Source organism: Notamacropus eugenii, chromosome 2 (genome assembly GCF_028372415.1).
Source record: "Notamacropus eugenii isolate mMacEug1 chromosome 2, mMacEug1.pri_v2, whole genome shotgun sequence".
In the NCBI taxonomy this organism is placed as follows: Eukaryota; Metazoa; Chordata; class Mammalia; order Diprotodontia; family Macropodidae; genus Notamacropus; species Notamacropus eugenii.
The window spans coordinates 462,015,145-462,031,133 of NC_092873.1; the positions used below are offsets into that span (position 1 = coordinate 462,015,145).

General features: G+C 37.1%; 1 protein-coding gene across 1 annotated transcript in view; it reads right to left on the reverse strand.

Moving 5' to 3' along the window:
* LAMC1 (laminin subunit gamma 1) overlaps positions 1-15,989 on the reverse strand; it is a 144,431-nt gene that overhangs the window by 3,330 nt on the left and 125,112 nt on the right. The window contains exons 20-27 of the mRNA XM_072648436.1: positions 14,991-15,070; positions 13,201-13,338; positions 11,170-11,314; positions 8,301-8,450; positions 8,019-8,133; positions 7,326-7,525; positions 6,294-6,452; positions 1,566-1,665 (exon numbers count right to left, since the gene is read on the reverse strand). Of these exons, the coding sequence (XP_072504537.1) occupies positions 1,566-1,665; positions 6,294-6,452; positions 7,326-7,525; positions 8,019-8,133; positions 8,301-8,450; positions 11,170-11,314; positions 13,201-13,338; positions 14,991-15,070 (1,087 nt within the window). The remainder of the gene's footprint in view (positions 1-1,565; positions 1,666-6,293; positions 6,453-7,325; positions 7,526-8,018; positions 8,134-8,300; positions 8,451-11,169; positions 11,315-13,200; positions 13,339-14,990; positions 15,071-15,989) is intronic.

A 15,989-nucleotide genomic window follows, 5' to 3' on the forward strand; every position in this document is an offset into this window, starting at 1 on the left:
ATATATACACACACACACACACAAACTTTACATGTGAATTTTAAAGGTCATTTAATTTCCACAATGGGAAGACAGCCATATAATATTTAGTCTAGTTTGCATATGTGACTGGCTTGTTATTTAAGTGACATCCAGTATACCATAATTTTTAGTCTGTTGAGTATACTTTCAACTTTCTCTTTCCCAAAAAATTTACTCAAGGCAAAGTAGATCAGTTCTCAGGATTACGTTTTAGGGGAACTGGAAAGAGGAGGAAATAAAATTACACTCTGTAAGAAATACCAGTTTAAGAATGCTGGTGCATTCAGGTTTGATTTACAAGCTAGGGGGGGAAATTTCTGATAGTTTAGTCTTCCATAATAAGCTGAGAGAGAGTTTAAAAAATTTTTTTTTAGTATTAGTGAAGCAGTGAAAACATAGTATCATGGAATAGCCATTCCTCTTACTGGCATATTGACTTTAGCTGCTTGAGACAGACTCCAAACTCCACCTAATTTGAGAAAACAGAAGCTAAGCAATGAAGATGGAAGCTGATAAAGCTTTCCATGCTGGAAGACTCTCTTATAGGTAGAACTCCTTTGTAATGACACAGTTTGGTAGTTTAATCACTGAACCCACGTGGATAGAGTCCAAGAAAGCTTTACTTCGTAATGAAGTTTGCTGCATCTCAAACAGTATAAAAATGTTCCAGGACATTAAAGCTTTCCTGCAAGCTCAACTTTCACCATCTATTTTCATTTCCTTATCTAAATGTATATGCTCACATATACATAGGATGTACATATACATACATACATACATACAAGAAGAATTCTGGACAGGGATGCCAGGTCTAGGACTTTTCTCAAAGAATACTTTTAAGACCCTTCATCTCAAATGCATCACTCTAACCAGGACAGTGATATCATTTACCAGGTAGGATAATCTGAGAAAATTTCTATTTTAATATGGACTTATTATAAAATAAATATTCAGAATCACTGAATTTTTAGATCATGAAAGAACATTAGAGATGACCTAATCTCTAATGACCAAATCTCTTCTTTTTACAAATAAGAATACTGAGGCCTACAGAGGTTGACTTTATAGAGATCATATAAATTAGTGGAAAATCAGAAACAAGAATTTGGTCTCCTGACTCTCATTCTAGGACTTTTTTCACTATACCAGAGTTGTTGCACTGGTTCAAATGAGGAAGAGGCAAGCACTAGCCATGTGAATTAGGTGTGCCCTTTATTATTAAGTAGGCATTTAATAAAATGCTGGTTCAATAAGTAAGGTAGTGATATGACAACATACATAGCTCCTAAAGGAAATAAGCCCCCTTTACATCAACCCCATCCACTTCTAACCTTCAAAGAAAGGTTCTCTGATGACTGACAGTCATGTCATGAGGCAGTTCAAAGAAATAAAGAGTGAAACTACACAGTGTAACTAATTTAATGAATTATTTTAGGGCAACTTAATCAGATAAACCTATGTCATATAATCTACTTTATGAGTCAAAAAGACTGGATTCCATATGGTTTTACAGTATTTGAAATTGTGATACTCCTACTACATACCAAGTTGTTCCAAGAGGTCATTGATGATGGTGAGAAGGTTACTAACAGAGTTCTTGGCCTTTCTTGCATTAATCTCTGCTTCCTGAGCAGCCTGTGAAGCCTGTAGGGAAAAAGTGAGTGCAATATATCAATTACAACAGCAACAGGGTTTACCTCCTTCCTTTTCTCTTTTCTCAGTACATAGGAAGACTGAGTTTTCTGATTTACATCCTTTCTAAGCTGACAAAATGCCAATTTCTCCCTTCAGAGAGAGAGCTTCTTTCTAGATCTTCAATAAGGAGGTATGAATCATTAAAATTCATCCCACAGTAATACTGCTAAACATGAAGTCCATAAAATACGCAAGTTCTCAATAGTCACCTTTTAAGGATGAAGACTAGTCCCATGTGTCACCTTTCTCAATAAGTCAAGATATTTGTAGCCCATTTTGGGGGAGAGGTAAGAGGGAAATACTATTTAATTCCTAAAACATGAAAAGGTCTACTAAAGAACAAGTGCTTTCAAGGACCTACATGGAAAAACAATTTTTAGACAAAAACATTTTGTAGGATTATCAAAGAAGTCATGGTTGCTAGAACTATACTGTCCTATCCTTAAGTATTTTCATAACTAAATAAATCTCTTCACTCCGCTCCTCCAAAGAAAACTAAAGTAAAATTAAATCATTCATGACTATACTGTTTAGATTCAGAATAAGCCCAAAGGTGAATTTATTAGGGAAAATTCCATGTAACTTGAATAAATACAATGTACATGAGTCACAGGAAACTGTGATCAAAGAGGAAGCCACTAAAAATATTAGAAAACAGATGGGTTTCACTGATCCAAATAAATGTAGCAAGTATAGAAATGAGTGATTCTGAGATACCTGACATGAGAATTTGATGCTTCACAATACACTTTTCACAGTGTTTTGTTTTAAAATTTCTATCAGTTCTTTTGCAGGGCTCCTAATGTTTATCAGAGTACATGACAGAAGGTTGCATAGCAGAGTATAATTCTATCGGATTGGCACAAGAAAATTTTACCCCCTCCTCCAAGTTTCAGCAGCTGCTTAAATCAGCATGTTCTCTTCATCAAACTTAAAATTTCTAAGGTTTAAAAAATTTTACTTGACCATTAAATCTGAAGGTCTACTTGTGTCCTCTGTTATTCTTGTGATGAACTCTAGCTCAAATAACCAATAATATTTTTTTAATGGTTCACTTTTGGAATTTTTACTTTGGTAACTACTAAATTTTAATTAAATATGGGAAGGGAACTTTTGCCTTCTAATTATTAAATTAAAGCATATACAACTTGAAAGGCTACTAAGATAGAGGTGTCAAACTCAAAGTCAATACAACTCTTGATGCCAGGAACCACATTAAAATATAATTAAGAAATGTTTAATAAAATAAATGAAAATACAACATAGATAATGTTATTTTTGTTTTCCAAGTCAGTAAAGTAGCCTGCATGGATCCAGTTCTACTTGAGTCTGACACCCCTATTTCTAGAGATTCAAAATTCTAATCCTTCTAAGGCAGAGTATTTTGAGCTGGAGTATTTTTCAGTTCATTAATTCCTTAATATTAATGGGAAAAGATTACAATAAACAAATTTGGTTACTCCACTTATAGGGTATTTTGCCACTGTGGGGAAAAATGAACACTTTACAAAATTACCATCAGAGCAATGTGTGTATATATATGTATATGAAAATGCTGAGCACTAGCTGTAATCTCTTTCTACAGTCAGTCCTTCCTGTATTTTCACCACAAGTACGGGGAAAACTACACATCAGCTTTGATTTTCAAGTTTCCAATTTTTAAGATTTTCCCATGACTTGGGTAACAAACATCTACAATTTAGATCCTTAGAAATATCCATATGTTGAAACAGGTATTTCTGAAAATCATTTTTGACACTCCCAAGTAGTTTGTTTTTACAGATAAGACATCTGCATTGCTAAATAACTGGAGTCTTCATTCAATTTTTCTGAATTTCCCATCACCACATCCCTCCAACATTCTCTAACCACAAAAGACTTAACGTTTTGTTCTGAGTTCTTAATGTGTTGGGTAGGTCTTATTCAAATACTCAAATGGATATGTCATCTCATCAATTTGGATACTGTCTCTAATTCTTCCATGTCTTTTAAGATCTTTTTAGACATTGAGTCTGGTATACAATTTATGAGCTATTCAGTTTTGTATTACTTACAATTTTGATAAGTATAGCATCTATAACTTTATCCAAGTCACTGACAAAAATGCAGACTACAATAAAACCAAAGAGAGAAGAACCCTGTGGCATTCCACTAAAAACCTCTCTCAGGTTTGGCAATCTATCAACATTTTTAAAGTACCTTCTATAAACCAGGAACTACACAGAGGATTTCAATACAAAGAAAAATAATTCCTAGTCGTATAAGGTGTTAACATTCTAAGGGAGAAACAAGTCTAAGAGAACAAATACAAGGGTCTGGGTATGGAGGGTACAAGGAATTAAGAGGATCAGGAAAGGGCTCATATAGAAGTTGGAGGGGATAGCCAGCACAAAGGCACAGAGCTGGGAGATGGAGGATTGTGAGGAACACAGAAAGGGCCATTTTGGCTAGACTGCACAACAGAGGGGTAGGAGGGCTTACTAATAATGTGTAAAGAAGGATAAAAGATAAGTTGGGGGGGGGGGGGGGGTCCAGGACGTCCAGCGCTTTAAAAACCAGACCAAGGAGTCTACATTTAATCCTAGAGCCAATAGGTCAGATCTACACTAAAGGGAAATCATTTTGTGAGCTAAGTGGAGAGCAGACTGAGAGTGAGGAGACATGAAACAGGGTGAGGTCATGACCAACCAAGAGGCAGCTGCAATAATCTAAGCGAGTGATGTTGAGAACATGAGCTAAAGTGGAGGATATGAGAAGAAGGGTCCAGGTGCAAGAGATATTGTGGAGATATACAAGAAAAAATATATATGACTAGACACATGGGGTGACAATATTACTCAAGTACTCAACTCTTTGGGAAAAGTGGTTCACTACTAAAGAATGGGATTGGGGAATGTTGACTTTCTCCATAAGGACAAAAGGAAAGACTGTCAAAAGCTTCAATACGATCTAGCTACACAAGGCTCCTGACATATCCTTAATGTAGCAGTTGAGAAATAAGGTTAGATCAATATCACATACTTTATGAGCTCGCATGCTGATTCCTCAATCACAGCTTCAACAAGCACCTCCAAACTGTACATTTAATAATCCAATCTAGAAATCTGCAAAGGATTTAGCACCAAAGCTCCCAGGTCTAGTAAGGCGACTCACAGGCCACTTTTCTCAACCCTCTCATTTCATACATAAGGAAACTGAGGCTCAAAAGGAATAGGAAATATCCCTAAGGTCACAAGGAACAGGGTCAGGATTCAAAATCAAGCCGTCTGCCCTCAATGCAGTACCCTTTCCACTGGACCATGCTGCTTCCCAGCACCTTACTTACTCCTCCCAGAAAGACAAAGGAAAACAAATAACCAAAAAAAAAAAAAAAACCCACACAGAAAAAAATTTCTTAAATAATATCTTTGTTACGATTCCTAACCCAATGGGTTTTATTAGGCTTCTAGAGGCTTTTTGGAGAACTGCTATCTTTTACTCTGGGAGAATGCAAAAACATCATGACACAGTATTTCTCTCATCACACCCCAAACACATACACTTAAAACAAGCTAGTTGCTATCTAAAACTAAAGAGCAAATACAGCAAGGTCTGTCCAACTATCTCTCTTCAGAAGTGCTACAGAGATTAGAGAATGTTTCAAGATTTCAGTAGTTGCATATATAAAACAAGGGGATTGGACTAAATAATTTCTACGTTCCTTTCTACGTCTAATATTCTTAGTCATCTTAAGTTCTTTTAAAAAAATAAATTTATTTCTCTTAAATCAATCCAAACTTTACACACACACACACACACACACACAATTTTATAGTCAAAACCCTTAAAACACACATCCCAAAAAGAGAATTCAACAGGATTTCTACTTGAGACAATGAATCGTTTTATGGAAAATAAGGAAAGTGGAAAGTAGATTACATAAGCACAGATGGTTTGGTATATTAACAAGCATAATACTTCCTTCTTCTAGTCAATTAACTCCCACATAAAAATGTCTTTCTTCTAAATAGTGGGACAGGGAAGGTCTTTTGAGCTCCCTCAAAGTGCCTATTTAGAAATATATACTTACAGTAGGATAATTTTTATCATCTAAGTTCACATATTTAAGTCACATCTTTGATCCTGAATTACAATAAAGTCCTTCAAAAGCATAAACCTTGGCTTTGACAGAGCAGGAAAAATCTCTCTTCTGCCCTTTCTTGAGCTTCATATACACAAGACTTCTATTTATGATATTACAAGCTGTTTTAACATGTATATGCCATTGTGAAGGGTCTTTCCTTGAAGCTGTGGGATATAATATTTATGATGAAGGGGGACATCATCAAAAATGTCACATTTGTGACAGGTATCACCCCCCCAGTACACCAAGTTTTTGGGGGTAGAAGAGTAATAATTATAGGGTTGTGCATCTCTGTACCACAAACAACCACCAGGAAATGTTGAGATCGCCTGGCCTTTGAGCCAGTGTTTGGAGGGCAGAAGCCTGGGCTGCACCAAGAAGCTCCTGCTGCCGCTGAGCAGTCCCACCCTTCTTCATGGGGTGACCACGCACAAAGACGGCCCAAATCACTCACCATTCCTGCCATCATCATATCTTGGTCAGCATCATCTTGTTTTTTCTTCAATTCCTTTTCTGCTTCTTGCAACTGTTTCAACATTTCATCCACCTCTTTGTCTAAACTTGTAACATCTGCAAAAGTTCTTTCTGCCTCTGCTTTGGCACTGGTCGCATTCTAGGTATAACACACAAATGTTACCCTCTTTATTTGTTCTGTTCTAACACATTTTCCTTCTTCTATTCTTCATGAGGTAATTAAAATGTATAAATCTCAAAAAATTTTAAAGTACAATTCACTATATTATCTTTCACCAAAATTTTGGATTCTTTAAAGCTCAAGCGTTATGCATACTGGATTTCCTAAGCAACTTGGGAGCAGAACATAACCCTTATTTCTATTTCATTATTAGCAGCAACGCCAATAATCAAATGCCAATCTCTGGCTAATTTATCATAAGATAAGCTGACCATAACCCTAAGTACATAAACCTAAGTACACAAACCAAGGACTTGAATATTCAATGGCCTAAAATAACTATCAAATAATTACTGGTATATAACAGTGGAATAAGCCACAACCTTAGTCATTTCTATTTCTTAGCTCTTACAATGATTTCCAAGAGAGTGTAAGTTTCCTCAATACAGAGGAATCTCTTCAAGTTATGATCCCTTAGCCTTGGCCCAGCGAGGAAAACTGTCGTTACTAAAATTGTACCTTGTCGAGTACTCACCCACTAGATAACGATAACAGCTAACATTTACATAGAACTTTGATAAAAGCTAACGTTTACATGGAACTTTAAAAAGTACTCTGTAAATATTATCACATTTGATTCTCACAACAACCCTGGGAGGTAGGGGCTATTACTGCAGATGAGGAAATTAAGGCAGATAAAAGCTAAGTGACATGCTCAGGATCACAAGGGTAAAGAAAATAATTTACTTCAAGCAAAGAAGAAAGAACATGTGATTTTCTTATTATTGGGGAAGAGGGAAAGAAGTGGAGTATAAAAAAAATCCCTTTGTTTGGAGATGCCAGCATGCACACCTTCTGCACAGCTCCTGCCATCTTTTCTGCCTCATGGGCCTTGGTTTTGGCTTCAGTGGCATCTGCAGCTGCGCTGCCCAGGGCCAGCTGTGCTTCTCGTGTCTTTTCATTGGCCTCAGCAATCGTCTGGTTGATGGCAGGGATCTTCTTTAGAGCCTCCTCTGCTGCTGTCTTGTTATCATTTACTCGTCTATCAAAATCTAAATGGACATTTAGTGGTTACTGACAATCAGGAAGGAACTTCAGCGAGATTCCACAGGGCTTTGTAAGATAAAGCCCATAAGCAGAGGAAATAAAGGACCAACAGAACTCAGACTAACTAGTAGATGCCTGGAAAAGAGCAAAAGACATTCAAGTATCCACTAATGGATGCGCTGAGGAGCAGTCTGCTACCTGACAGCATCTCTTTCTTCTTCTGGAGAAAATATTTTTTACTTTTGCATTTTCTTATCTAAGGAAGGCATGGATAGTACTGTAACCTAGAACCGCACACAGATTTTAGCAGAAAGCACTAGGGATTAGTCTTATTATATTTACAGTCTTACTGCTTCAGAGTTAGAGGGAAAACAGCAGAAGAAATTTAAAATGACAGTTTTCATCTATCAACTCATGTCCAACTTTAAGTCACATGAAGACAGTGACCCAGTAAAGGAACATCACAAATCTCTTTGTCCCAGTGGTTTTGTCATCTACCTTTCAAGTTGTTGAGAATGTCATTGGCTTCTTGTAATGTGTTCTTTCCCTTTTTAGCAGCTTCCTCAGCAAGAGCCTTGGCAGCATCAGCTCGGGCTAAGAGTTGGTCAGCTGTCTATAAACACATAACAGAGAAATGAGAATCTCCAAAACAAACCCCTCCACCTCATCAGCCGAGGCTGTCACAGCAGCTCCATCAGTGCTCTTCCCCCAGCCCCCATCTTTGTGCTTCCATACTGATCTTGCCTCCTCACAGTCACGTAACTTGCACACCAGCCTCACCTGCTGCTCCATCTTCCCTTTGTCCAGCAGATCCTTCACCTCAAGCTCCTTGCCTTTCATGTCTTCTCGGAGGTCCTCATAGTCCCTCAGTTTCTTATCCATCATTTGTTCCAGGGCCTCTGCTTCCTTCTTTATCTTATTAGCTGCATTCTTCAAAAACAAAGAGAAATGATCAATTCATTTTAAAAAGACAATGAAACTACTGAAAAGTATAGTTCTGAAATCCCAGTACAAATTCACGTGTGACAGGTCATGGTCTGAGAGCCGAAACTTTTGGAGGTAGTTTCAATGGCAACACTGAGTGCCATAAAAATGCCAAACAAATGTCTGTGAGGTAATAAGTTCCAACTTCAACAGCACAAACGTGCACTTGTGTGTGTGTGTGTGTGTGTGTGTGTGTGTGTGTCCCCGTGCATGCACATGCAGCAGGACATTAATAGGCAGATGGAAGACAATTCAGTCACACAGGTCTTGAGAAATGGCTGGGAATTAGAAGAGTGCATAGATGATACATCTTGTTCCATCCCTTTTGATGTATGTAATTGAAAGTGTCGTGATATGTTTCTTTTGCTAAAATTCTTCTTAGTAGCAAGAGGGGGTGTTGATACTAGTATTGCTTACTTTAATGAAATCTAATATATTTAAACACAGGTTTACATAAATACTCTTTATTAAATTCATTTACATTTGTTATAATACATGGCACTAGGCCAGATAGCTGGGAACAAAAAGAGGGCCTGCCCCCAAGGAACTTGTACTTTACTGGAGAGTGGTGGTAGGAGATATGATATGCATGGATATATGAAATATATACATATACATAGAAAACCATAATATATGAATATATATTTGGAGATATATATCATATATATATATATATATATATGAAATATGTTGAAATATACAAAAAAGGACAAAAGAAAGAGCTAGCTTTTTGAAGAGGAAGAGAACAATTTTGGCAAGGGGTGGTGGGAAGGGGCAGGAATCATAGAAGTCTATACAGAAGTAACACCTGAGCTAATGAACCTTAAAAGCAGATAAAGATTATGTAAATCTGTAAATTTGGGAAAGGGAAGTAGGACAGTGTTGCCAGAGGATACCATCCATGCCACAGAATCACAAGAAATAAGGCTATCAATGTAAGTAGTAGAAAGATTAAAGAGTATCTGAGGCTGAGGGGTTTGTTTTCTACCTTCAAGGCAATGGGAAGTATTAAAGGTATTTCACAAGGGAGTGACTAAGTGATAGACTTGTGCCTGAAGGAGTTTATTCTGCCTTGTGTGAAGAAAGGTTGGAAAGAGAACAGGACAGATGAAAGGAGGTCAATTAGGAAGCTATAAGAGTACTCCAGACAAGCGTTAATGAAGGCCTGAACTAGGAAGGTGTCCTTGTTAATGGAGAGAAGAGAAGGCAAAAGATATGTTTAGAGAATCTACAAAACCCGGCAACTAATTGGATATGTGGGGTAAGAGAGAAGAGTCAAAGATAACTCAATGGTTACAAGCCTGGATGACTTTGATGAATGACATATAGAGATAGACAGACAGATGGACAAAGACAGATAGAGTGATAGATATGGACAGACAGAAGGACAGATGGATAGATGAAGAGATAGATATATAGACAAATGGATGGTCAGACAGAGAGACATTTAGACAGAAGGATAGATACACAGATAGACAGACAGACGATCAGACAGATAGATGGATAGATAAACAGATAAGACATATGGTTAGATGGATAGACAGACAGACATATAGATGATCAGACAGACAGACAGACAGATGGATAGATAAACAGGTACAGATAGATGGTCAAATGGATGGACAGATAGATGGACAGACAGATACAGATATGGATAGATAGACAGACAGACAGATATATAGATGGTTAGATAGACAGACAGACAGTCAGATGGACAGACAGAGAGACAGAGGGACAGAGAGATAGACAGACAGACAGACAGACAGATAGATAGATAGATAGATAGATAGATAGATAGATAGATAGGTAGATAGATAGATAGAGAGATAGATACAGACAAACAGAGACAGACAGATGGCATTTACATAACTGCTTTAAGGTCTACAAGGAGGTTTACATATATAACTTCATTTGATCCTCAGAACTACCTAGTGAGGTAGGTGTTATCATTATTACTATTCCTGTTTTACAGATGAGAAAAGCAAGCCTGAGAGTTTAAGTGACTTGTCCAGGGTCATCATCAACTAATCAAAATAAGTTTCTGAGACAGGATCTGAACTCAATTCTACTTAAATCCCAGCCCAATAACTCACTTCTCTGCTGCTTCACTGAATGGACGTTAACGTCTCAAAAAGAAATAGGACAGTTTAGAGGGAGGGCAGATTTGGTGGGGAAGACAGGTTTGATTCTAGACATCATGTGGCAGAGGTTCAGACAGGACATCCTGGATGGGCACATTGAGCAAGCTGTTGGAGATTCAGGGGGATTATTTGTTTGGATAAAGGATTTTGCTTTTGTAAAAGCTTTTGCCATAAGATTAAATGACTTTCTAGTGGTCCAGCAATTATTATTTAAATTATTTTTAATAACACTACTACATTGAGATTTTAAAATGATTTCAATTCAACAAACATTGCTTTGTTCAACAAACTTTGTGAAAGTCGCTGTTAGGTGTGAACAACTAGGAACAGAAAAACTGCATAAAGTGAGGTGCACCTGGGTAGTAACTGGGCTCAGGTATTTTAAGGTGTGGCCAGCACATAGACTGGACAAGGAAATTTCTTACCCAATTACTATAAAATCATCATGGCACCTGAAGGCTCTTCTTCCTGTATATGCAAGCACATGTATGTACATTATGCACATATGCATGTAGACTCCATACCTCAAGGGCCACAGAATCCACAGGCATAAGTTGGGCAACACTGGCATAAATCTCTACAGCCTTATCTCCAGCTCGTTTTGCCTCTTCATGTACTCGGGTAGCCTGCTTCTCCAGATCTCTGGAAAGGTTCTTTGCTTGTTCATATCTAAGGGACAGAAGATGAGATTTAACTGATAATGGACATTTTAAGAAACTTTGTAAAACAATCAACCCAAACATTCATTGTTAGGTCCTGTGCAAAAGCGAGAGGTGCCACAACTCTTTAAATAAAGGTTGAAGTTTGCCTTCTACTGGGAAGGCAGAGGTGGAGACACAATGAGAAGACAGATAAGTACATATGGGCATAGGGCCAGACACAGGATTTCAGTGGAACAGGGAACGTTCAGAGGCAAGGTAGTTCCAGGCAGCTACCAACTTCTCTGCTAGGAAGATGAGAGTTGCCTGGACATGGGATGGATAAGGGGAAACAGCCTGTGTAAGGTACAATGGCAGGAGAGAAATTGTCATGCATTAGAACAGCAATGGAGTTGGTATGCATCCAACACAGAGTATGAGAGGGGGACTAACATGAAACCAGTCTAGAAAAACAGAGAGTCAGACAGCTTTCAATGCCAAATGCAGGAGCCTGTATTTTGGCTAAGGGTCCTAGCGCATTACTGAAGTTTCTTGAATAGGGCAATGCTTTAAGAATATCAGTTTGGCAGTTATGAGGAAGATAGATTGGATGCAGGGAGAACAACTGGGAGACTTGCAATAATCTAGGTGAAAGGTCAGATTGATTTTGGTGGGAATGGAAAGAAAGGGATGAAGTAAAAGATCTTGTGGATGTATAATCAACAAGGACTAGATAATGATCAGATTTGGGGGGAAAAGTAAAACTGAAGAATGGATGATGATGATTCCTAGGTTCTGGTGGTGTCCCTAACAAAGATAGGAAATAAGGAGGAAGGTGGTTTTAAGGAGAAAGAATAATAGCTATCATTGGTTCAGTGCTTCTTCACAACAACCAGTTTATTTATATCCCAGTTTATTTAAGAAAACAACCTGAGAGAGGTTAAGTGACTTGTCTATGGTCACAAAACTACTAAGTCTTGGGCAGGATATGAACTCAGATCTTCCTGACTTCAAGTTCAAAGCTCTATACAATGTCACATCCATATGCTTAATAATAAAAAAAAAGATAATCAGTTTTATTTTGAGTTTGAGAAACTTACAGAATATACTCAAAGTTACATTTAAACCACGACTAAAAAACTAGGAAGAACAGAGCAAAAAATAATTAAACATTTTAGCCTATTTTCTCTAATCTAATTGATCCATTAATAAATATTAATAAAACTAAAGCAGATTTCAATCTTGGCATTTCAATCACAGCATTTCTACCATTTTGACTGTTCTCAACGAAGTGCCTCCTATGTCCAAGATACTGTGAAAGTGGTTGGGATACAAAGACAAAAGACATTAAAGGAGTTTCCATTCCACTAGAAGGATAAACACAGCAAAATGCCAGTGATACATTAAAATTGTATTTAATAACAATCAATACATAACTAAATTTAAATTTTTAAAAACCCACAGACCAGTTTCTTTTTTCAATCACCAGTATTTGCAGTCCATTAGCATATTTTCTCCTTGGCCCCATACCTACCATGAGTCACAGGTTTCTTTTTATTTTTTTTATTTTTTCATTTCTTTAACATTTCTTATATTTTCTTATTTCTTTAACAGTTTAAATGCTTTGATTAATTATTCTTTTATCTGCAATTCCAATAAGCAATCAATTAGACTCAAAAGGTTTAGCTGTGCTTTCCCTGACCTAACTCCTGGAGGACATTTCAAAAGCACAAATAAAAGACCATCCCAGAACATCGTCCAAATACCCCAGAATTTAATTTTTTGTTGCACTGTCACTAACACACACACACACACACACACACACACACACACACACACACACACTCACTCTTTCTCTCTCTCTCTCATTCACTCACATACCCTAAAGGGCTCATCAAACACTTAAATTAGACTCACTTTCTATTAAGTTCTTCAATTTCATTTGCTGTTTGATTCTCTCCAGCCAAAGTCCTCAAGAGCAGATTATAGGCTTCAGTTGATGTATCATTGGCTGTCTTGGCTACTCGTACAATGTCATCAGCCTCTTTTTTATGTCTATGACAGAAAAAGTAAAACAATTCCATAAAACATAAGCTGCCACAACAATGCCCCCATAAAAAATTATGTTTATTCCAGCTACATAAGACACTTCAATCAAACTACCAAGAAGTATCTCAGGCAAAGGTGTCACAACGAGAATCTAAATAAACTTGTATTAGAACAAAAACTTAAAATCATAGTTCTATTTTAATGCTACTCCTAGGATGATGCTAGTACTAGTCAAGCTAAGACAACCCTGCCCCAAACAGCAGCATGATATTAAGAGAGGCTTCACAAATGAACAGCATGACACATCTTTCCAAAATCACTGGGGACCTCACAGATCATAAGACAGTATGACTGAAGCAATTATCAGTTAATTCTAAGGTTACACTAGCAAATCAAGATAGGCCAGATTCATAATATAAACGGTTAAAACTAGATGATCATGAAATAAGCAGATTAGCAAAATCCCAAAACATCCTATTGTTAAAAAAAAAAAAAATCATGTACTGCTGGCAATAACTATGTCTGTCAAAATAAGAAATTATTACAGGAGCTGAGTTTTTAAATTAATTATGCATCACATAATTTTGTACTATTCTCTAACAATGTAGTAACTGACACTATAGAAAAATTCTTAATGTCAAAAAAAAAAAAAGATCGCTGAATTCAGCCAAACTCCAGAAATCCTATAAAATTTCATTAGTTTGGAATGTGTGATAATCTGGACAGAAGCTGGATATATGTTGGGTGAAATGATTTCCTCAGAAAATTAACCGCAAACAGAATAAAGAGTATATAAGGGTAAATGTTCAAATTACCTGAGGATAAAAGCTGAATTCAAGTATTCAAAATAAATTCAGAAGCACTGAACAAATGACAAACGGTAAATGCTAATTACAAATCATTCTCATCTAGGAACAAAATCCAGTCCCCAAAGCCCCCACCTACGTACAGCTATGTTAGCCTTGTTGAAAATAATGCTTCTATTCCAAAGTAAGATAATGATATTTCTTAAAAATTCCATTCTAGGCAGACCAGCTTTCATACCACTCAGTCTTAATTACTGAGGCTCTATGCTTATGAGAAAAATGACCTCAGTATCGCTAAGGCTCCCTCAATGCAAGATCAACTGGGTCTCAAAAGAAAATATGTCATCAACAGTGAAGGTCTCTAAATGCTTCTTCTATCTTTTGGTGCTGTTGTGGAAGGTTTGATTCACTGCTGTTAAGGTTTCATGTGATGGATAGATTCCTTCCTCATTCTTTTTTTTATCTGCAGAAAGCACCTAAGTGAGTCCAAGTTTTCCACAGTGAATCTTTAGATGGATATCTTCAACAATCAAGAACTAAATTATCCATGAAGAGAATCCATACAGCATTACACACCACACAACCAAATTCGAAGCTCTTAAATTTGGCCATGTTTGAGTCAATACAAAAACGGAGAAGTCTCTAAATGCCTCCAAACACTCGGAGCTCCAAGGCAGAGATTTTACAAAGGAAAAAATGAGTAACAGCAGCAACAATAACTGTATGGTGACAAAAGAAAAAAAAATTAAGAAAGAAGTCTAACTTGCTAAAACTTGGTTATATATGGGAAAAAAACCCACCAACGTGAAGGAAGAACAGCGGTTAAACTTCGGGATTAAATCCAGAAATTACCGTTCAGCAAGTGTACGAGCCTCTTCTGCCAACAGAGTCATGTTGTTAGGATCCCCAGTAGAATCTGGTTGGGTAACTGACTGAAAATGAAATAAAGCGAAAACAGAACTTAACATTCATAGAGAACTGAACTGCATGAATTTAAATAAAGGACATGTCTGTGAATGTCAATGTTAAGTATTAGTCAGCAGCATTTTCACCTTTCCAAAGATTTCTACTATATAGGAATGATAAAATCATAAGAGTTAAAACAAACCTCATGAAGACGACCCTTTTACCTGTGAAGCATGAGCCCCTTTTATTTACAACACATATCCAACAAGTATTAACCCAGTCTCTGCTTGAATACAGCTAGCGAAGGGAACGCACGATGTCCAGAGGCAATCTATTCCATTTTTAGACAGCAAGAACTTATGAGGAAGTTTTTCTTCTTATTGAATTGAAACTGCTGTCCCTTTAACTTCTATCCTCTACCAATCCCAAGTTCCCTTCTTTAGGTTCAAAAAATAATAAATCTAATCCTTCCTACATATTCTAGCCCTTCAAATAAATTTTTGATGTCAGTGATTCCAGCCCCATTTTGTCTCTTTTATAGACTAAATATCTCTAGTAACTTTGGCTGTCCATCACATGGAATGGTTTCCAGACCCTTCAGCATCCTAATCACACTCTTCCAGACACATTTTGGCTCAATGCTTTACTTTACAGAAGTAAATTTAATAATTCATACTGTGATCTGACCAGCATAGAATACCATGGGATTAACATCTCTCTTGATCTCAACACTATCCTTCTATTCCCTTCTCCCACCAAGGACCCCAGACCAAACCCCACCTATCCAGGTTCCACCAGCAATTATCCTTTCCAGCACTGTACCTAAAGGACCCTCTGGGACTTGCTATCAGGACTACTATAAAACCCAAAGGACCAGCAGGCCTTTCCAACTTTCCAGTGACTGAATTCAAATCCATGCAGTGTTTCCCCTAATTAGCATATGAA